The 24,120-nt window shown below is 45.6% G+C and overlaps 1 protein-coding gene across 2 annotated transcripts in view; it reads left to right on the top strand.

Moving 5' to 3' along the window:
* Positions 1-24,120, top strand: part of NUP153 (nucleoporin 153) — a 336,682-nt gene that overhangs the window by 249,954 nt on the left and 62,608 nt on the right. For both annotated transcript variants that reach the window (XM_063923224.1, XM_063923223.1), the window contains 4 exons: positions 7,554-7,664; positions 20,417-21,013; positions 21,921-22,118; positions 22,558-23,310. In XM_063923224.1, the coding sequence (XP_063779294.1) occupies positions 7,554-7,664; positions 20,417-21,013; positions 21,921-22,118; positions 22,558-23,310 (1,659 nt within the window). The remainder of the gene's footprint in view (positions 1-7,553; positions 7,665-20,416; positions 21,014-21,920; positions 22,119-22,557; positions 23,311-24,120) is intronic.

Here is a 24,120-nt window from a genome sequence, read left to right as displayed (position 1 = left end):
TGTCGGTACGCTTGCGTCGACATGTCTAATGAAGAAGGCTATGTGGAAGCAGAGCGGGAGCAAGTGAATGTGGTGTCTCCGCCGTCGACACCTGATTGGATGGATATGTGGAAGGTTTTAAATGATGATGTTAATTCCTTGCATAAAAGGTTAGATAAAGCTGAAGCCTCAGGACAGTCAGGGTCCCAACCCATGCCTGATCCTATGTCGCAGAGGCCGTCAGGGTCCCAGAAGCGCCCACTATCCCAAATTGTTGACACTGATACCGACATGGATTCTAACTCCAGTGTCGATGAAGATGTTGCAAAGTTACAGCCAAAGTTGGCTAAATCACTCCGATATATGATTATAGCAATTAGGGATGTTTTGCACATCACAGAGGAAACCCCTGTCCCTGACACAAGGGTTTATATGTATAAGGGAAAGAAACCTGAGGTAACTTTTCCCCCCTCACACGAGCTGAATGAGTTGTGTGAAAAAGCTTGGGAATCTCCAGATAAAAAAATGCAGATTTCCAAATGGATTCTTATGGCGTATCCTTTCCCGCCAACGGACAGGTTACGATGGGAATCCTCCCCTAGGGTGGACAAAGCTTTAACACGCTTATCCAAAAAGGTAGCCCTGCCGTTTCAGGATACGGCTACCCTCAAGGATGCTGCGGATCGCAAACAGGAGGGTACCCTGAAGTCCATTTATATGCATTTAGGTACCTTGCTCAGACCGGCTATCGCATCGGCCTGGGTCTGTAGTGCTGTAGCGACATGGACTGATACCTTATCAGAGGAGTTGGATACCCTAGATAGGGATACTGTTTTATTGACCCTGGGGCATATTAAAGACGCTGTCCTTTATATGAGAGATGCTCAAAGAGACATTAGTCTACTGGGTTCTAGAATAAATGCGATGTCAATTTCTGCCAGAAGGGTCCTGTGGACTTGGCAATGGACAGGTGATGCCGACTCAAAAAGGCATATGGAGGTTTTACCTTACAAGGGTGAGGAATTGTTTGGGGAGGGTCTCTCGGACCTGGTCTCCACAGCTACTGCTGGAAAGTCAAATTTCTTGCCTTTTATTCCCTCACAGCCTAAGAGAGCACCGTATTATCAAATGCAGTCCTTTCGATCACAGAAACGCACAAGAAAGTCCGAGGTGCGTCCTTTCTTGCCAGAGGCAGGGGCAGAGGAAAGAAGCTGCACAACAAAGCTAGTTCCCAGGAACAGAAGTACTCCCCGGCCTCTGCAAAATCCACCGCATGGCGCTGGGGCTCCACAAGTGGAGCTAGGCCCGGTGGGGGCGCGTCTTCGAAATTTCAGCCACAAGTGCGTTCACTCCCAGTTGGATCCCTGGGCAATAGAGATTGTGTCTCAGGGATACAAGCTGGAATTCGAGGAGATGCCCCCTCACCGATACCTCAAATCGGCCCTGCCAGCTTCCCCCCACGAGAGGGAAATAGTGTTAACTGCAATTCACAAATTGTATCTTCAACAGGTGGTCAAGGTTCCCCTCCTTCAACAAGGAAGGGGTTATTATTCGACCATGTTTGTAGTCCCGAAACCAGACGGTTCGGTCAGACCCATATTGAATTTAAAATCCCTGAACATATACATGAAAAGGTTGAAGTTCAAGATGGAATCGCTGAGAGCGGTCATCGCAAGCCTGGAAGGGGGGGATTTTATGGTGTCTCTGGACATAAAGGATGCATACCTTCATGTCCCCATTTATCCACCTCATCAGGCGTACCTCAGATTTGTGGTACAGGATTGTCATTACCAATTTCAGACGTTGCCGTTTGGTCTCTCCACGGCGCCGAGAATATTTACCAAGGTAATGGCGGAAATGATGGTACACCTGCGAAAGCAAGGAGTCACAATTATCCCATATTTGGACGATCTCCTCGTAAAAGCGAGATCGAGAGAGCAGTTGCTGATCAGCGTAGCACGTTCTCTGGAAGTGTTAAGACAACACTGCTGGATTCCAAAGTCGCAGTTGGTTCCTACGACTCGTCTGCCTTTCCTGGGCATGATTCTAGACACAGACCAGAAAAGGGTTTATCTCCCGATGGAGAAAGCTCAGGAACTCATGATACTGGTCAGGAACCTATTAAAACCAAAACAGGTGTCAGTGCATCACTGCACTCGTGTCCTGGGAAAGATGGTGGCATCATACGAGGCCATTCCCTTCGGCAGGTTCCATGCGAGGACTTTTCAATGGGACTTACTGGACAAGTGGTCCGGATCACATCTTCAGATGCATCGGTTAATCACCCTATCCCCCAGGGCCTGGGTTTCACTCCTGTGGTGGCTACAGAGCGCTCACTTTCTCGAGGGCCGCAGATACGGCATTCAGGACTGGGTACTGGTGACCACGGACGCAAGCCTCCGAGGTTGGGGTGCAGTCACACAGGAAAGAAATTTCCAAGGTCTGTGGTCAAGTCAAGAGACTAGCCTTCACATCAACATCCTGGAACTAAGGGCCATATACAACGCCCTACGTCAAGCGGAGACCCTGCTTCGCGAACAACCGGTTCTGATTCAATCAGACAACATCACCGCAGTGGCTCATGTAAACCGCCAAGGTGGCACAAGGAGCAGAGTGGCGATGGCGGAAGCCTCCAAGATTCTTTGCTGGGCGGAGAATCACGTAAGCGCACTGTCAGCAGTGTTCATCCCGGGAGTGGACAACTGGGAAGCAGACTTCCTCAGCAAACATGACCTCCACCCGGGAGAGTGGGGAATTCATCAGGAAGTCTTCGCACAGATTACAAGTCGGTGGGAACTGCCACAAGTGGATATGATGGCATCCCGCCTCAACAAAAAGCTACAGCGGTATTGCGCCAGGTCAAGAGACCCTCAGGCGATGGCTGTAGACGCCCTGGTGACACCGTGGGTGTTCCAGTCGGTCTATGTATTTCCTCCTCTTCCTCTCATACCCAAGGTGCTGAGGATAATAAGAAAAAGAGGAGTGAGAACAATACTCATTGTTCCAGATTGGCCACAAAGGACTTGGTATCCAGATCTGCAAGAAATGCTCACAGAGGACCCGTGGCCTCTTCCTCTAAGACAGAACCTGTTGCAACAGGGGGCCTTGTCTGTTCCAAGACTTACCGCGGCTGCGTTTGACGGCATGGCGGTTGAACGCCGGATCCTAGCAGAGAAAGGCATTCCGGATGAGGTCATTCCTACGCTGATAAAGGCTAGGAAGGACGTGACAGCTCAACATTATCACCGTATATGGCGAAAATATGTTGCTTGGTGTGAGGCCAGGAATGCTCCTACGGAGGAATTCCAGCTGGGCCGTTTCCTTCATTTCCTACAGTCCGGAGTGAATTTGGGCCTAAAATTGGGTTCCATTAAGGTCCAGATTTCGGCCCTATCCATTTTCTTTCAAAAAGAGTTGGTGTCTCTACCTGAAGTTCAGACGTTTGTAAAGGGAGTGCTGCATATTCAGCCCCCTTTTGTGCCTCCAGTGGCACCTTGGGATCTTAACGTGGTGTTGAGTTTCCTAAAATCACACTGGTTTGAACCACTCAAAACGGTGGAGTTGAAATATCTCACGTGGAAGGTGGTCATGCTATTAGCCTTGGCTTCGGCTAGACGTGTGTCAGAGTTGGTGGCTTTGTCACATAAAAGCCCCTATCAGGTTTTCCATGCGGATAGAGCAGAATTACGGACCCGTCCACAATTTCTGCTGAAAGTGGTTTCATCTTTTCATATAAACCAACCTATTGTGGTGCCTGTGGCTACTACTGACTTGGAGGATTCCGAGTTACTTGATGTGGTCAGGGCTTTGAAGGTTTATGTAGCCAGAACAGCTAGGGTCAGGAAAACAGAGTCTTTGTTTATCCTGTATGCTTCCAACAAGCTTGGTGCTCCTGCTTCAAAGCAAACTTATGCTCGCAGGATCTGTAACACGATTCAGCAGGCTCATTTTGCAGCTGGTTTGCCGCTTCCAAAATCAGTAAAGCCCACTCCACAAGGAAGGTGGGCTCTTCTTGGGCGGCTGCCCGATGGGTCTCGGCATTACAGCTTTGCCGAGCAGCTACTTGGTCAGGTTCAAACACACTTGCAAAGTTTTACAAGTTTGATACCCTGGCTGAGGAGGACTTTGTGTTTGCTCATTCAGTGCTGCAGAGTCATCCGCACTCTCCCGCCCGTTTGGGAGCTTTGGTATAATCCCCATGGTCCTTACGGAGTCCCCAGCATCCACTAGGACGTTAGAGAAAATAAGATTTTACTTACTGGTAAATCTATTTCTCGTAGTCCGTAGTGGATGCTGGGCGCCCGTCCCAAGTGCGGACTTCTTCTGCAATACTTGTATATAGTTATTGCTTCAATAAGGGTTAAGTTATGGTTGCATCAGGGTTGGACCTGATGCTCTGTTATTTGTCATACTTTTAACTGGTTGTTATCACATGTTATACGGTGTGATTGGTGTGGCCGGTATGAATCTTGCCCTGGATTACCAAAATCCTTTCCTTGTACTGTCGGCTCTTCTGGGCACAGTTTCTCTAACTGAAGTCTGGAGGAGGGGCATAGAGGGAGGAGCCAGAGCACACCAGAACCTAAATTCTTTCTTAAAGTGCCCATGTCTCCTACGGAGCCAGTCTATCCCCATGGTCCTTACGGAGTCCCCAGCATCCACTACGGACTACGAGAAATAGATTTACCGTTAAGTAAAATCTTATTATTTCCTTATTTGGTAGAAAACAGCGGTCATCTGTCACTTATTCCTTTTCAAACAAGCTGGATGATCAGCTATCTGAGGTCTGGAAGAAAAGGATTGGCGCATAGCTGAGGTAGTGCCTTTATTTAAAAAGGGAACTAAAAATCCTGTTGACTATAGACCAGTTAGTTTAATCTCTATAGTGGGTAAAAATATTGGAAGGTATTTTGAGGGATACCATACAGGATTATCTGCAGGTTAATAAGATTATTAGCAAAAGTCAGCATGGGTTTGTAAGAGACAGATCATGTCAGACTAACTTAATCAGCTGCTACGAGGAAGTGAACGAGCATCTTCACCAGGGAAAAGCAGTGGATGTGGTGTATTTAGTTTTGCAAAAGCCTTCGATACAGTGCCTCACAGACTGATCATCAAGTTAAGGGAACTTGGCCTAGGATATACTATTTGCACATGGATAGGTAATTGGCTGGGTAACAGAGTACAACGAGTAGTGGTCAACGGGATGTTCTCCAGCTCAACGCCAGTAGTCAGCGGAATACCACAAGGGTTTGTGCTTGGCCCACTACTGTTCAATATATTTATCAATGATCTAGGAGTAGGCCTGGAAAGCACAGTGTCAATCTTTGCAGATGTAAGGTAAATCATTCAGAAGGTGATGTGGAGTCTCTACAGCAGGGTTGGGGAACCTTCGGCCCTCCAGCTGTTGTTGAACTACACATTCCAGCATGGCTTGCTACAGTTTTGCTATTTGGCCATGCTAAAACTGTTGCAGGGCATGCTGGTATGTGTAGTTTAACAGCTAGAGGGCCAAAGGCTCCCCACCCCTGTTCTACAGAATGACTTATTTAAACTTGAAACCTGGGTGTCTAAATGGGCAATGAGGTTCAATATAGAAAAATGCACAGTTATGCATTTTGGGACAAAAAAACGCACCACCGACTGTCTCAGCCAGCCGGATCTCCATCCAGGAGAAGGAGCACTTAACCCAGCGGTGTTCGAAGCCCTGATACAACCCTGGGGATGTCCGGAGGTGGATCTCATGGCATCCCGACTCAATCATCCGCTTCTTTGCTACATTTCCGGAACACAGGATTCTCAAGCAGAAGCTGTAGACTCTCTGGCCATGTCTTGACCGTACGACCTAGTATACGTGTGTGCTCCATTCCCTCTCTTGTCTCGGATCCTCAAGACAATCAAACGAGAGCCACTCATGGTGATCCTGGTGGCAGACCCGCACTCGCTTCTGGCAGACGATCCTTGGCCTCTTCCTCTGCGTCCGGTTCTACTGCAGCAATGACACTTCGTGCATCCAGACTTACTACGACCACGTTTAACGGGATGGCTATTGAGGCAGACCTCCTAAAACACAAAGGGGTTCTGGAGGGTGTGATTCCCATGATGTTGCGGGCACGGAAACCAGCGACTGCAGCCCACTATCCTCGTATCTGTCTTATTATCTTTCTGTGACCGAAAGGGTTTTCCATTGGATTCCTTTTGTCTCTCACGGATCTTGCTATTTCTTCAAGCTGGTTTGGATTCCGGACTCCGTCTAGGATCTCTGAAAGTTCAGGTATCTGCTTTATCGATTTTCTTTCAGAAACTCCTATCGCTCCTGCCGGATGTGCAGGCTTTTCTACAAGCCGTTTTGTGGGTACAGCCTCTGTTTGTTCCACCTACAGCTCTTTGGGATTTAAATCTGGTGCTGGATTTTCTTCAGTCATCCTATTTTGAGTCCTTGGATGAAGCAGACATTAAATATCTTACTTGGAAAACGTTTTTTCTACTAGCCATAGCTTCAGCCCAGAGAGTATCTGAATTGAGTGCCTTGTCTTTCAAACCTCCCTACTTGATTTTTCATCCCGATAGGGCAGAGTTATGAACACATGCTTCCTTTCTTCCTGAGGTCATGTGGGTTTTTCATATCCTCCTATCGTGGTACCATCCTTACGGGAATATTCTGGAACTCCTCCTACTCTGGATGTAATGAGAACTTTGAAGATTTACATAGATAGTACAGCATCTTTATGGAAGTGTAATGCTTTATTCGTACTTGATGATCTCCCACGTCGGGGGTGGCCTACTACTAAACAGACCATGGCCCGCTGGATTCGGTTGACAATTCGTCAGACCTATCTCCACCAGTCTAGACGACCTCCATTGCTGCCCTCTCTACACGCTCAGTTGAGTCTTTGTGGGACACTAGTAGGGGGGCTACCATGTCTTAGCTCTGTCGAGCAGCCACTTGATCCAGTATTCATATGTTTACTAAATTCTACAAGTTCAATACTTTTCCGGCCTCATTGTCACGTTTTGGCCGTCTTGTTTTGCAAGTTCCTCAGCGATCTCCCGCCCAGGGGGGAAACTTTGGGACATCCCCATGGTCTTGAAGTTGTGCTAGTGTCCCCTAGTGGCTGAAAGAAAAAGGAGGATTTTGGTACTTATCAATAAATCCCTTTTTCGGAAGCCGTAGGGGACACTGGTCGCCCACCCGCCTGTGTTCTCTTGCCTTCATTGTTGTTTTGTGTTTGTCCTCTCTTCCCTCGTATAGTTCTGTTATCCTGTTCCCATCTCTCCTCTCGTGTAATTCATAACTAAGGGATGATAAGGCATAGAGGGGGAGGAGCCGGTTTCCCTTCTTAGATTATTTAAAGTGCCAGCTCCCTGTAAGCCACCATCATCACCCCCATGGTCTTGAAGTTGTGCCAGTATCCCCTATGGCTTCCGAAAAAGGGATTTTTCGGTAAGTACCAAAATCCTCCTTTTACAGTTTTTTTAATGTTGAAATCTTACAAGTCTATTTTGACTAGGTGCTATTTTCTCCTAACTTTGACTTTCACTGTTCTGCATTAAATGTTTTACTCTTTCTTAAGCTAAAGCTCCTGTTGTGGTTAACAATAAGACGGCAGAAGAACATGGTGGATTCTGTAAACCTGCAAAAACATTAAAAGAAGGAAGTGTGCTCGACATTTTGAGGAGTCCAGGTGAGAAAATATTAGGAAGAAATGTTAGCTGGTACTGTAAAAGTTAAACAAAAAGCTCAAAATACTGAAGTTTGAATACTTGTTTAATATTAAACATTAATGTTCATTTTTTTTATGTCCCAATCCAAATGACATTGCTGGAGCTTGTAAATGTCAAGCCATCATGATAACTTGAGTTTCTCTGGCAGCAAGGCTGGTGTACACTGGATCATGGGATTGCAGGTAGACCGGTGGAGCTGACATGTAAAAATTAAACTCTAACTTTAAAGCTAGGCTCCTCCCCCTGCAAGCCCAGAATGCCAGTGTTCTAGAAGTTCCTGTGGAATCAGGCACGTTTTGTGGGAGCTGCAGTCATTTTGTAGCTTAGTTATTTAATGTTTTTTGCTTTTAACAGTGCATCGTGTGAGTGCAGTGGCTGCTGGAAGCCTCCTCACAGCTTAGTTGGTTACAGCTGTGAAGGGGGGTGCACTGATCAGCTGTGACACCCCCACCCATTCACAGCACTCCTGTCTACTTTGAGACCACCTGGGGACAGAGCGCACCCTCAACCTTTTGGGGGGTGTCTGGCAGCAACGCTACTCCAGATGGTGGCACCATCTTGCTTAGTTTACTGTAGTGGCTCTCTTACATGAAGTGCTCCATCCATAGGCAGCACATTTGTATCGGCATACTAAGTGCATGACACACGGAGTAGCACTTAAAGACTGAGAGTACAGGCACAAAGCAGGGGGAACAGAGTCTGTAGCCGCTGGTCTCAACTGGGCGTATCTACAGTACTTTGTACAGCCTGACTGCTGCACAGAACACAACCAGCTTTGCTCCAGTTCTTATGAACCCTACAGACTACAATCAGGTATCTGTTTTCTATTGCCTGTTAATTTTCCTTCTTCTGGGGACTGTTTCCTTTACCTGTTTTGGGTGTTTTTTTTTGTTTTTTTTTTACTTGCATTGTAACAACAGGACTGTGTGGGTCTATGGCAGATAACATTGGTCAACAAAAAAAAAATTACAAAAATGTAAGTCTTTATTTTAATGACTGTTTCTGCTGCGGGGTACACTGGGCTCCACAGGGAATAACATTGGGGTGTAGAGTAGGATCTTTATCCTAGGCTCAAAGCTTTGACTGTTCACAAGATGCATAGCACTGCCACCTCTATAACCCCGCCTCCATGCACAAGAGCTCAGTTTTGTAGTTGGTGCCTTTCAGTAAGCAGGCATACAACAGGTGGGCTGCTCCAGCAGCCCTGAGAGAGCTTTTCTAAGCGAAGATAGAAGACTTCAAGGGCTGCAGCAGTGATGGATGTCAGCCTGACATCTCCTGCTGCAGCTCCATCACCTCCCCCAGCTGCGCTGTATACTCCCGTGCCCTGGTTGCTGGGTACTTACAGCGGAGGCTCCGGTTTGCTCAGTCACACACTCGCCGCAGTTCTCCTGGATCGCGTGGCCACACTCGGGGAGGAGGCAAGTGGGTCCCGCTGAATTCATGGTCCGGTGGGAGGTGGTCCACTCGCGCTGGCGTGGACACTGTGGTCGAGCAGGGACTCCACTGAACCACCAGGGCAAGGGCATAGGTCGGTTTTTTCCTCAAAAAAAAGAAAGAAAAAAAAAAGTTTTATTACAGCCCATAGTACCAGTGGTGATGTCCAGCAGGGGGATAAGGCTTGGACCTGTAGCCCCTCCCCCTGCCCCAGGGCGCAATTTACAGTAATGTTCCCGCCCTGGAGCTGCATATATCTCTCTCCCTCACTCCCAGTCAGTGTTTGGGCGCCACTACACAGAGCAGCACTGTTCCTGGGACTGTTTGGGCAAATCCTCCTTTGTAAAGCCGCCTGCATGTCAGTGCTGTGCATTTTACAGGACACTTAAGTATTCTACATGTCTGTTGACGGTATTCGTTAAGAAACAGTGCATTTGGTCAGGGTTATATAGTACAAGTACCCTGTGATATACATCTAGTCTTTACTGTGCATTGTTATATGTACTAATTATATAGCTATACTGAGTATTACTTTGTATTACTAGTCCAGTGCAGTTTTATTGCATGTCATTTCTGCATTGTACATTGACTATATGTGTGTGCATATAGCTGGTGTGACCTCCATTTTGTGTCTTTCACTCAGATTGCTATCCCTATATTCTATGACCTGAGGGGGCTCAGTCCGTCAGCTTTATTATCTGATATAGGTGTCTCACAAGATATACTCATTGTGCATGTTTCTTTGTGATTTTTAGTCACCATATACCTCTTGAATTCCCTGTTTGCAGAATATATAAGCTGCACAGGGGGTGCTTGTCAGGTATATTGCTGCTGATATTGTACTGTGTTGCCTGAGATTGTGCTTTTGGCTATGTCAGCTACAGGGGGCAACATAGCTGGAGCTGATCCCACAGTGTGTGGCGGTGACGCTGCAGGCATGTTTGAGGAAAACTTGGCAGCAGATAGTTCAGGTTCTGGGGGTTTCCTACCCCTCAGTGGAATAGTGGCAACAGGGGGTTCAAAATGTTGGCCTACATTTTCCTCGTAATTAACTACGCTTGTAACAAAACTTGCGCCCTCTATGGGACCTCCTGTGCTGGTACAACCGATTTATGGTCCCTGCAGTTAATCCACCTTGGGCAGATCAAATCTCCAGTCAGTTACAGCAATTAAACCAGTCACTGACTAAAAAGAAATCTGACTCTTGCCCGCCTAAGACCAAGGGGTCATCTAAACGGGCCATTACTTCCTCACAGTCCCAGACACCTCATCTGATGAGGATGGTGTTTATACTGACCCCTCATATTCTGATCCTGATAGTTCTGATGGAGAGGCTGGTTCGCAGGTAATGTTCCTGACTTGTAGGAGGCGATCAGGATGATTCTTCAGATCGCTGATGACGCAGAGCCTGATGCCGTTCCTAAGAAACCGGACAGGTTCAAACGTAAGAAAGTGGTTAAGCAAGTTTTACCTCACTCTGACCACTTAGTGGACATACGTCAGGAATTCTGGGAAACTCCAGGTAAGAAATTCACACCTCACAAGAAGATGCTGGCTCGCTATTTTCTTGTTGCGGAGCTAAGTAAAAATTGGGAAACACCCCTGCCAGTGGATTCGCAAGTGGAGTGGCTGGTAGTATCCCCAGCTCTTCCGGTAACTACTGTCACATCTCTGAAGGAACCGACAGATAAGCATGTGGAGGGTTGTTTAAAGGCAATTTACAACCTAACTGCTGCTGCACATAGGCCCACTATTGCAGCAACTTGGGCTGCAGAGGCCATTGAGGTGTGGGCCCAGGAGTTGGAGGCAGAGTTGCCTTCCAATGCTTCTGATCACGCTAGACAATGCCTATCGTATATTGTCACAGCTTCACATTATGTGAAGGAGGCAGCTTCTGATGCCGGTATTCTGTCGGCCAAGGCTTCTACTACATCTATCTTGGCTCGCTGGAGTCTTTGGTTGTGGTCCTGGTCCGTTGATCTGGACTCCAAGAAAACCCTGGAGGTGCTTCATTTTTAAGGGAGACATTCTTTTTGGAGAAGACCTCAACAAGATAGTGGCTGACTTAGCTACTGCTAAAACGGCATGTCTGCCTAGTAAGGCTCCTTCGGCGCCGAAGACTAAGAGTACTCCTTTCGTCCTCCGGGAAAAGCAAAAGGTCAGGCTTGCACTTCCAAACCTACTAAGCACAAACCCAAACGGGCCTGGGCTGCCCATCAGCCTGTTTCCAAAACTGACAAGCCTGCCGCATGATGGGGCGGGCCTCCCCCTGGGGGATCCCAGGGTGGTGGGCGGACTTCTAGGGTTTACCCAGGAATGGTTGAAGACCACTTCCGATGCCTGGGTACGGGAAGTCGTCACTCGAGGTTATGCCGTATACTTCAAGAAACGTCCCCCTCATCGATTTTGCCTGACAGACGTCCCTTCGGATCAGGTGAGGGCAAACACTTCATTCGGTGGTACAGTCCCTCCTGGACACAGGAGTAGTAGTACAAGTGGCTCTGAGAGGCAAGGGGTACTATTCACCACTGTTCCTAGTCCCGAAACCGAATGGGTCTTCCCGGCCCATTCTCAACCTCAAGGGGGAGAAGTGTGCTATTGGCAGCAGCGCTGCATGTGTATTAGAATAGGCTATTAAGCTTTTTTTAACAGGATTCACTTATAATGTTTCTGACACTAAAGGTTTGAATACAACATAAGGATGTTTTTAAATCTCTTGGATAAGTTATAAGTCTGCACTTTGTGTTATACTGTAAGCATGGGGGCATATTTAACCATGCTTCCTGTTTTTCCTGTTGTGTTTCCAGAATTTCCTGTACTACATCTCTACTCCATTGAAGGAGCAGGGTTGTAGGGGGATTTTGTGGATCGGGTTTCATATTGCTGGCGTGCACTGCACTTGGCCAGATATATATATATATATATATATATATATATATATATATATATATATATATATATATATATATATATATATATATATATATATATATATAAATATATAGACACCTTAGTGCTATTTACTGTGTCGGGCAAGTTGTTTGTCTTGTATTTTGTATTGTTTGTCTGCATAATGAGTAAGACACCAGCTAAAACTAAAAAGCAGTTTCACTGCAAGGTCTGTAACAGTGTGTTACCGGATGGATCTACCACATGTACAGTATGTTTTGTGAATTCAGCTACAAATACAATTTCCGCTCCGGTTGCAAATCCAGTTTCATCCCCGGACCCTCCATGGGCTATGCTTGCAGATGTACTGGCTGGATTGCAATCAGAAATGACCGCCACTCGGCAAGAGCGGGAGGCGGCAAGATCGGAGTCTAGGGTGAGACCACTAGAATTACCGGAGGGGTCTCAGCCTTACCAAAAGTCCAAGTCCTCTTTGGGTAGAAGGGATAATTTTCATTTGTCTTATAATTTACCAGTGTCTGCTATGTTGCTTTCTGACGATTCTATGCCAGACCTCACTGCGCAGGATGAGGAGGGCAAAGTAGATCAGCAGTCAGATGGTGACGATTTTGACAGCCCGGGCATTGATAATCTCATCAGAGCAGTGCGTCAGTCTCTGAAGTTTACAGAAACTGAGGAGCCTCTGACAAATGATGAGGTCATCTTTACTAAACGACAGGGAATTCCAATGTGTTTTCCTGTTTCGGAATCTCTTAATAAGATGTTGCTAGAAACACGAAAGAATCCGGATAAACGGTTTTCTATACCTCGCAGATTTAAGTCTAGTTACCCGTTTCCAGACTCTGTAACAGTTACATGGGAGAATCCGCCATTGGTGGATTCATCTGTGTCTAAACTTACAAAGAAATTAACCATACCAGTACCAACTGCTACTACACTTAAGGACCCTTCGGACCGTAAAATAGAAGCTATGCTAAAGTCCACGTATATAGCAGCAGGGGTGTTGCTTAGACCTGGGTTGGTTGGCATTTGGGTAACTAAGGCGCTAATGGTATGGATAACAGAACTCAAGTCTGTCTTAAGTGATGACCACCTTATACTTCTCGCTGATCAAATCGGGGAAGCTGCGGACTATCTATGTACAGCTTCTACTGACGTCTGTCAGCTCACTTTTCGCCTTTCATCATCGCTGGTTACAGCACGACGAGCGCTCTGGCTGCGTTCTTGGGAGGCGGAGTTTGAAAAAGGTATAGAGGCGTTATCTTACGGTAAGAAGTTGTTTGGTCCTGAATTGGACAAATGGATTTCTGAGGCCACGGGAGGAAAGTCTGTTTTCTTACCATTGCCTCCAACAGTACCTAGAAGGAGATATTCTGGACCTGCGTTCAAATCCTTCAGACCTCAGTCCTTTCGCTGGCGTGGCAGAGGAACGGCCACACCTGGTAGACGAGGTCGGGGACGTGGTTTCCAACAAATCAACACCACTCATCAGGACGCTAAGGTCACCGGCAAGCCAGTGGCATGACGGGCTTCCAGCCCATCTCGGATCTCCAATTGTTGGAGCACGCCTTCAGACGTTCCAGTTGGCGTGGTTTCAGACGTCCACAGATGGGTGGATCCGCAATTTAGTGTTAAAAGGTTACAAAATAGAGTTCGACTGTCTCCCGCCAATGCGGTTTTTCAAGACAGGACTGCCTGTGTCGGACGACAAGAAGGCGGTTCTGCAGATTGCTATTCAGTCTCTGCTGGATGCAGCAGTTTTGATTCCGGTCCCTGTACACCAACAGGGTCAGGGTTATTATTCCAGTCTGTTTGTAGTACCCAAGCCGGATGGCTCGGTCAGGCCAATATTGAACTTAAAGGGTCTCAATCAGTACGTCACTTACTACAGATTCAAGATGGAATCTCTGCGTTCAGTAATTGCAGGTCTAGAGCCACAGGAATTCATGATTGCACTGGATCTCAAGGATGCGTACTTACACATTCCGATTTGGCCACCTCATCAGAAGTTCTTGCGATTTGCAATACTGCAGAACCATTACCAGTATCAGGCTTTACCGTTTGGCCTCTCGTCAGCGCCTCGGGTATTCACCAAGGTGATGTCTGTGATGATAGCTCATCTCAGATCCCTGGGAGTGATAATAGTTCCGTACTTGGACTATTTGCTCATCAAAGCTCCGTCTCAACAAATGCTCCTCCAACAGGCGTTGCTAACATACAATGTACTGGTTCACCACGGTTGGATTGTCAACTTCAAGAAATCACATCTAATTCCGTCTCAACGACTTCAATTCCTAGGTATGATTCTCGATACGGTAAATCAAAGAATTTACCTACCAGAACAGAAAGTACAGGTCATTCGTCATCTGGTACAATTAGTGCTCAAGCCACGCACAGTCTCTGTTCATTTGTGCATTCGCCTCTTAGGCACAATGGTGGAGGCTTTCGAAGGGCTCCAGTTCGGAAGATTTCACTCACGTCCTTTACAACTGTACGTGCTCGCACAGTGGTCGGGCTCGCATCTGCAGATTCACCGCAGGGTGAGGTTGTCGCCACGGGCCAGAGTGTGTCTACTCTGGTGGCTCAAAGTACAGAATCTAACCACAGGGAAACGGTTCGGCGCCTGGAATTGGATAATTCTCACGGCGGACGCGAGTCTCAGAGGTTAGGGAGCTGTAGTTCAAAATTATCAGCTCCAGGGTCTCTGGGCGGATCACGAAAGATTGCGGTCTATAAATGTCCTGGAACTCCGCGCAATTTACAATGCGCTACGACAAGCAGTGCACATGCTTCGGTCTCAGACTGTTCAGGTGCAGTCGGACAATGCGACGGCGGTCGCATACATCAACAAACAAGGAGTTTGGGCTGAGTATCACCAAGTGATATTGTCGGCAGTATTCATTCCGGGAGTGGACAACTGGGAGGCGGATTATCTCAGCCATCAGGATTTTCATCCAGGAGAATGGGCATTAAATCCAGAGGTGTTTCACATGCTGATCCAGAGGTGGGGTCACCCTCAAGTGGACCTGATGGCATCTCGCCACAATCATCAAACTCCCCAGTACGTGTCCAGAACGAGAGATCCAAAGGCAGTGGCGGTGGATGCTCTCACAATTACGTGGCCATACAGCCTCGTGTATCTGTTTCCACCGTTTCCGCTGCTCCCCCTGTTGCTAAAACGGATCAAAAGAGAGTCCGTCACAGTCATACTAGTGGCGCCTCATTGGCCTCGGAGGGCTTGGTTCTCGGATCTCCGCGGACTATTCGCAGACGATCCTTGGCCGCTCCCACTGCGTTCGGACCTGTTACAACAGGATCCGTTCCTTTACCCCGATTTAGCGCGGCTGCGTTTGACGGGGTGGCTGTTGAGACCGCCCTCTTAAGAAGAGAGGGCATTCCAGAATCAGTTATACCAACCATGTTACGAGCTAGGAAGCCGGTTACGACAGCCCATTATTACAGAATTTAGCATGCCTATATAAGTTGGTGTGAAGCTCGGAAGTTTCCAACTTCATCTTTCAAGTTATCCCGTCTTTTGTTATTTCTACAGATGGGGTTAGATGGAGGTCTGCGTTTATCCACACTAAAAGTGCAGATATCTGCGTTGTCAATTTACTTTCAGAGAAGAATGGCTCTATTGCCGTCGGTACACACTTTTCTGCAAGGTGTCCTCAGAGTACAGCCTCCATTCACTCCACCTACTGCGCCATGGGACTTGAATCTGGTTTTAGATTTCTTACAGTCTTTATATTTCGAACCCTTACAACAAGTGGATATTAAGTTTCTCACTTCGAAAACAATTTCTCCTAGCCTTGGCTTCGGCAAGGCGTGTTTCAGATTTGGGTGCCTTGTCATGCAAGCAACCGTATTTAGTGTTTCATGTTGACAGAGCGGAACTTCGGACGAATCCCGCTTTCCTACCAAAAGTAGTGTCCTCTTTTCACATCAATCAACCAATAGTAGTTCCTGTGTTAACAGGAGATGCTGAAACCTTGGATGTGGTACGCGCACTACGCGTTTATGTATCCCGAAAGTCTACAGTTCGTAAGACGGATACGTTGTTTGTTCTCTACGATGCTGCCAAGATGGGTTGGCCAGCTTCTAAGCAGACCTTATCCAGATAGATAAGACTGACAATACGTCAGGCTTACCTTCATGCTAGGTTACAGCCACCTACATCAGTAACGGCTCATTCCACACGTTCTGTGGGAACGTCATGGGCAGCTGGTCGTGGAGCTTCTACGACACAGCTTTGCCGTGCGGCTACATGGTCTTCAGTGCACACGTTTGTGCGCTTTTACAAGTTTGATACTTTTGCGGCATCAGCATCTAGCTTTGGCCGCCTAGTGTTACAGGTGCCAAACAGCTCTCCCGCCCACGGGGGGAAACTTTGGTACGTCCCAAGAGTACTCCAGTGACCCCTAGTGGATGAGAAAGAAAATAGGATTTTGGTACTTACCAGGTAAATCCTTTTCTTTGAATCCATAGGGGGCACTGGATGCCCACCCAGAGCAGTTTTCCTGGTTTGTGGTAAGTTCAGGGGATCTTATGGTAACACACTCACCGACTGGTTCAAATTATCAAGTTCTATCGGTTATGGTGTTAACTGTTAGTTGTCAGTAACGTTATGTGTCAACTTTATTGTTGTCCGTTTTGTTATATGTAATTCTCCATTGTCAACCTCTCTATAGCTCCTGTTCGGCTCAGTAAAAAAACACTGAGGTACTCTGGGATATGGAGGGGAGGAGTAGTTCCAAATTTAATTTATTCAGTGCCTTGTTTCCTGCGGAACCGTCCATATCCCAAGAGTACTCCAGTGCCCCCTATGGATTCAAAGAAAAGGATTTACCTGGTAAGTACCAAAATCCTATTTTCTCAGTCGTCAGGACGTGCACGCCGGGGAGTGGAGCCTCCATCCAGAAGTATTTCAACTCTTTGTGGACAAGTGGGGCACTCCGGATGTAGATCTGATGGCGTTTCGACACAACCACAAGGTTACGGTCTTCGGAGCAAGAACAAGGGATCCTCAAGCAGCGTTCGTGGACGCACTGGCAATCCTGTGGAACTTTCTGTTGCCATATGTGTTCCCTCCAGTGTCTCTACTGCCCAGAGTGATAAGGAAGTTCAAACAAGGAGGCATACTACTTCTTATTGCTCCCGCGTGGCCCAGGCGGCATTGGTTCTCAGACCTCCTAGGGCCTCTCGCTAGGGCATCCCCTTCTACTTCCATAACGACCAGACCTCCTCGTTCAGGGCCCTTGTGTCTACCAGGATCTGGCCCGACTGGCTTTGACGGCATGACTTTTGAATCTTCCATACTGAGGGCCAAAGGTTTTTCGGAGACGGTCATTCAAACTATGTTGAAGGCCCGTAAGCTGGCTTCTGCTCGGATTTACCATAGGTTCTGGAATTCTTACTTTGCTTGGTGCGCAAATAACAATCATGACGCTTACAAGCTCAAGGTTCATATTTCTGCCTTGCCGGTATGGTTTCAGAGAAAAATTGCATCTATGCCTGATGTTCATACCTTCACTCAGGGTGTGTTGTGTATTCAGCCTCCTTATGTCCCACCTGTGGCCCCTTGGGATTTGTCGGTGGTCTTGGAGGCCTTGCATGAATTTCCATTTGAACCTCTTGCATCCTGCGGATCTTAAGTGGCTTTTTCTTAAGGTCTTGTTTCTGCTAGCTATTGACTTTGCTAGACGCGTTTCAGACCTGGGTGCCTTATCCTGTAAGTCCCCCTATCTGATTTTTTCACTGTGATCGGGCAGTTCTTAGAACACGCCCTGGTTACCTACCTAAGGTGGTGTCTTCCTTCCACCTTATCCAGGAGATTGTGGTTCCTGCCTTTAATTCTATGAAGTTGTCTTCTGGAGCACGGTCTTTGGATGTGGTACAGGCTCTCCGTATCTGTGAAGAGAACTGCTTCCATTCGTAAGTCTGAATCTTTCTTCGTACTGTTTTTGGTTTTCACAAACGTGGCTGGCATGCTAATAAGAAGACCTTGGCCAGATGGATTAGAATGGTGCTTGCACATGCTTATGTACATGCTGGTCTTCCAGCTCCTGCTACCATTAAAGCCCATTCTACTCTGTCTGTTGGACCTTCTTGGGCGGCCCGCCGTGGTGCGACCCTGGAACAATCGTGCAAGGCGGCTACGTGGTCCTCAGTGAACACGTTCATAAGGTTCTATGCCTTTGATTCTTCCGCCTCCCAGGATGCTTCCTTTGGACGCCGGGTTCTTGTGCCCGCTACAGTGCGTCCCCTCCCATAAGGAACTGCTTTAGGACATCCCCGATGTTCCCTGTGTAGCCCAGTGTACTCCGCAGCAGAAAACGAGATTTATTGTAAGAGCTTACAGTTGTTAAATCTTTCTGCGAGGTACACTGGGCTCCACAGGCCGCCCACCCTGACTCACTTAGCTTCTTTGGGTTGGTTTAACGATTGTCGTCTTTTACCTGCTACTGCATTGGACTGGTTAACAAAAACTGAGCTCCTGTGCACGGAGGCGGGGTTATAGAGGAGGCGGCGCTATGCGTCTTGGGCACAGTCAAAGCTTTGAGCTGTTGGTGCCTCGGATCAAGATCCTACTCTACACCCCAATGATGATCTCTGTGGAGCCCAGTGTACCTCGCAGAAAGATTTAACAATGGTAAGCGCTTACCATAAATCTCGTTTTTCTGATTCTCTATATTGAAAAATAACCAAAACCTTTGTTTATTTAAAAAAAATTGCCTTTGTCCCTTTTACAATGATCAATAAATATTAAAGTTTTTGAATGACCATATAATGAGAAGCATGTTTTAGTAAGTGAGGAGACAAGCGGGGGGGAAATCAAGTGGTATTCTGACCCTCATTACACATAAGCAGTGTTATTCACATAGCTAAACCATGTCCATCTCTCAATGCACAGATTAGGAGATTTCTGGAACTGTATTTCTTTCATTAATACAGACTGAAATGGTTGTCCATATTATATAGCTGTAGTTTTGCGGAGTAGATGTAACAAGACTTGGACCAAGTTAAAGATAACATGGGTGCCTATTCGGAAGAGCAAGGTGAACGTTTTCATAAAGATGTGATGGCCTTTGAACGTCGTTATCAGGGGCAATACAGTGAGATGATTGGTGAATATATTTGGGGGCTTAGCTTTGGAGTAAATTAAGTCCCAGATCCTCAAGCCTACCTGCAATCCCATAGTCCAGTGTCTCCCAGCCTGCTCAAGAGAAAAATAATTTAACAGTAATTGACCAAAAATCTTTTTTTCTTAGAAAGAAATGTGTGTATATGTATGTATGTACGTACGTACGTACGTACGTATGTATGTGTGTGTGTGTATATATATATATATATATATATATATATATATATATATATATATTTATCAAATATAAATCTACAAAAATAAGCAACTGCTTCTAAGCAATGCTTTGTGAACGGATACTTTATCTACTAACATAAATAAGAGAGGATGGTAGTTTATATTTGAGTAGACTCAAGTTCGTTTTCTATAGCAAATTAATTATTTAATGTTGGTTTATAACAGACTTCAGCGGTAACAATGTTTTCAGTGTAAGCAGCTTGTATACTTTTTTCTTTTTTTAAGTGGAAATTAATTACTTAATACTGATTGCATCTCTGCGTGTTCTGTCTTTATAATTCTCTTTGCTACATTTTGTAATGTGTTACATAAGTATTTTGCCCTAATAATCGTGAGTAATTTTTATCCACATTCAGTAGGTAAGGGGTTGCTACTGTGTGATGTTTGTAAATCCTTGATGACACGCATTGCATTCTTCACAGCTATCATAGAGAGAGTACAAACCCACAGTGTGCAGATGCGTCCTCACACAATTGGTCTCAGTATGCCATGCAGCGCAAGATGCCTGCCGTGAGTGAGCCTCCAAGCCCATGCAACTGTAATGTCTGGCTTTTTCTTTTTTTTCTTTCTTTTTTGCCAAAAATGTGTCTTAGTCTCAATGCAATGTGACTAGTAGCATGACTACCCTCACGAGCAGACACTGATGATTAATTTGATATGTGACACGAGTATAGAGACTCAGTTGCACACATACACAAGTGTCATCTATTAAATTATTCAGCAGTCTCCTCGTGCATCCCAGTCGCATTGAGGCTAAGAAACCTTTTCGGCAAAAGATGCCCAATGCTAGATTCTTACATGACCTGGTGTGCGAAGAGGAGCTCTTTGGGGTGACTGCAGCAAAGATGTGTGAGGACACATCTGTATCTTCCATTGTTTTGAAATGTTTCTAGGCTAGAATACAAGAATATAATTAGGTGTCTTGTAGTCATAAGGAACCATGAAACAATTTCTTTATTTTTTTTTCTTCTTATTTTGCTTTAGGCTTCTCTTCTGTGAGTTCCAAACAGACTGCTTCAACTAAAACTTCTACTAAAAGCACATCCCCTATTGCAAAGCCTGCAGCGACACTTGGAGAGAGCAACAAACAGGCTCTGGGAATTTGGTATTGCACATGCTGCTTGCTGGAGAACAAGGCATCTGATGGTAACTGTGTAGCTTGCCGCACTGCTAAAGATCTACCTGCCATTGTCACAAAGCAGTCTGTTACTACTGCACCAAGCACACCTGTAAAAAACACAACTCCTTTGACAAGCATGCAAGGATTTGGAGACAAGTTTAAAGTTGCCGCCGGAACATGGGATTGTGATACTTGTTTAGTACCGAACAAACCTGAATCAACAAAATGTGTGGCCTGTGAAAATCCAAAACCTGGGACTGGCCCTAAAGCTGCATTGCTTTTGTTTCCCACAACAAAGTCTGATAAACCTGTGGTTCCTACTAGCATCCAAACAGCTTCTCCAAGCCTTAAGTTTGAAGAACTCGCCAGGAAACCAATAGGATCATGGGAGTGTACTGTTTGCCTGGTGCAGAATAAAGCAGAGGTTAGCAGCTGTGCATGTTGCACCTCTCCGAAATCTGGTGAGTGACAGCCTTGCTTCAATACAGTGCTGAATATAATGCGCTTGAAGTCTGAAAATGCATGTGAAGGAGCATTTGACATACAGTTTCTCAGTTTGCATGATTAGGACTATGTAAAATGGCTAGAGTTGTGACTTTGTGGTTTGGAGTACTTGCTTTTGGTTGCAGTGAATATGCTACTACACAGTGGTGCTCCCAATGATGATTTTGTCTTAGATTGTCACTAATAGTACTATGATGTATTTTATGTTCTATTAAAGTACTTACCTGTACATTTCCTCATATTATCCATTTGTACCATCTACTATCATATGTGTATGCTTACCTGTTTAATTAGTGTCGGGTATTTTACTCAAAGTGATCAAGTTGCCACTGGAGTTCTCTAATGGAGTCCAGCAGAGTGAAACAGCCCCTTTCTAAACACAGACTGGCTATTCTCCACACCCAGTCACTTTTTTTTAGTGTAATACCAGAAGGAATGCAGGAAATTCATGTAGACCAGCCAACAGTGTCTCCCTGTCCGAACTTTTCACTGAACCCCTCTATAACAGTATGAGAAGAGATATGGGCAGGCAAGTCATGATTGTCAGTAAATACTGAAGGGACACTTTTTTGCAATATGTAAACTCTTGACAGTTTGATGTCCAAGGGGCTAATTCTGAGATGAAAGTAAAGCAAAAAAAGGAGCAATTTACCTTGGCATATCCATGTTTTCAATAAAAGGCCGGTGCATCCTCAGAAGTACTTTCTGACTATTTTCTTTTTATTACAATGGTTATAACTCACTCCAGAGCTCGAAGAAGGATTACTTTATTAGCCCTGTAATATTTCCTTGCTTGTATTAAATTAAAATGGTCGCATTTGATGGAGTTATACATATTTTTTTTCTTTTTTTTTTTTCCCTAAGGAATGTCTGCGCCTATGATGCCTACATCCCTTCAAGCCTCTTTACCTTCCACTCAAGGACAACTTGGTTTGCTGGATAAATTCAAGCAGCCTGCTGGGAGCTGGAACTGTGATACTTGCTTGGTACAAAATAAAGCAGAAGCTGTAAAATGTGTATCCTGCACGACTGCCAAATCAGGCACCAAAGCTGAGCTAACAGGTGAGTTTCACTGTCCCTAAAAAAAAAGAAAAAAAGAAAGAAAAAAAAAGTTTTGTGCTCGTATTGATTGTAATAGTGGATTGTTGTCTTGGGTTTTTTTTGTTTACCTCACGCCGAAGATAATGTTATTTTGCCACAACAGGGTTAATATAGTGTAGGTCGGTCAGTATTAACCATAATAGACAGAGGCTTTGGATACTTGGCAGAGCCAGGTCACTTAAACAAATTTTCCCTTGCCTTGAACAATGACGTTTCTGTATTGACGTTCAAAAAATGAAATGCACCATCTAGAGAAACTTTTGGAAATGTGATATATTGTTTTTCCCATGATGCATTAGATGCACGTTTGCCCTAGAATGCACTTCAAAAGGTATCTCTTGCAGACCTGTTTTTACTGAATGAATTAAAGTTTGTTTATACGGTTTGTTTGTTTTAATAGGATTTGGGTTACCATCCATTTCTTCTGAAACTACGCTTCCAACTGTTAAATTTGGATTTCCATCCTCAAACGACTCTGGAGAACTTAAATCTATTGCCTCCACAGGCTCTTCAAATATAACTGCAGGTGGATTTTCTTTCCCCAAATTTCCTGGAGAAATCAAGTTTGGTATAGATTCCTCCAAGTCGGCAGATGAGAAGAAAGACACAGGTTTGACTTTTAGTTCACAGACTACTACAAACAATCCAGTTCCAACAACTTTTAAGTTTGGCTTTAGTAACTCTTCAACAGAGAAGGAAAGCACTGTCAAACCATTGACACAGAACTTCACTTTTGGAACTGTGCCCAGTACAGCCCCAAACGCTGAGAGCTCTGGAAGTACTAATTTGGTAGCTCAGTTAGCCAAAGAGAAACCCAACGTGACAGCGTCTTTTGGTTTAAAGGAGCCAGGAGACAAGAAAAATGAAACTCTAGTTGTAAGCGGTTTTACATTCGGTAAAGTGGAACAAACAGAGGCGGCTACAACCTTTGCTTTTGGAAAAAATGATGAGAAGACTGACTCTACCACCACTGGAACCACCATTTTTGGATCTAAAAATGAAGGAGAGCAAACAAAGAAGTTTGTATTTGGCAAAGCTGATGCTTCAGCATCTGCCTCATTTTCTTTTGGTGTGCCTAATGCTGCAGACAAGAAGGAAACTGATCAGACTACAAAACCAGTCTTTACGTTTGGCCTTCCTCCCAAAGCAGCAGGTAAATTTTAACTTCTGTTGACTTAAATAAATTGAGCGTGCATTTCTGCCCAGTGCCTGTTTGCTGGTGTTTATATTGTGTTTATATGATGCCACGATGAATGTGTCTGTACATGGATTTAGTGTTTCACAGTTGCCGCTCAACATACTTCAGCTACAGAATAAAATAGGGTACTGCAAGTCAGTGGTGCTGATTTTTCAGAATGTCAAATGGGGGTTTGTTTGCAGGGGTGGTCTTCAGTTTACCGGATGTCTGGAGCCAGGCGCACAGTATACCGGCGCCGGAATCCCGACACCTTTTCTCCCTCTTGGGGAACCACGACCACCCTGGGGAGAGAATAGATAGCGTGGCGAGCGCAGCAGGCCCGCAAAGGGCTCATGTGCGCTCGCCCAGCTGTCAGTGTGCCGGCGTTCGGGATTCCGGCACCGGCATACCCTACTACACCCGTTTGCAGTGTGGTATTTGTAGTGTGTTTATACTGTTGGGTGCTGAATTGTATCACAGATGTAGTGGTCGCTGTGTATGCTGTTTAACAGTGTGACTGTGGGTAGTACAGTATGCAGTGAGTGATAAAAATGTGCCCTACAAATTTTCAATTGGCTGCAAGATATTCTTAGTACCATTGCTGTGTGTATTCTAACTAATGACAAGATTTTCTGAAGTTACTTTTCTCAATTTATTCAATCATACAGACCTGTGAATCCAGTTGGATTAACTTTAAAAATGCAAGTACATTTATTAAAAAGATCAGTCACCTAACAATCAGAATAGCAACCGTGCATAATCTAGGTTTTAAAGTGCATGCAGTAC

The sequence above is a fragment of the Pseudophryne corroboree genome, chromosome 5 (assembly GCF_028390025.1).
Source record: "Pseudophryne corroboree isolate aPseCor3 chromosome 5, aPseCor3.hap2, whole genome shotgun sequence".
NCBI lineage: Eukaryota > Metazoa > Chordata > Amphibia > Anura > Myobatrachidae > Pseudophryne > Pseudophryne corroboree.
This window is presented reverse-complemented; position numbering and strand designations above follow the sequence as displayed.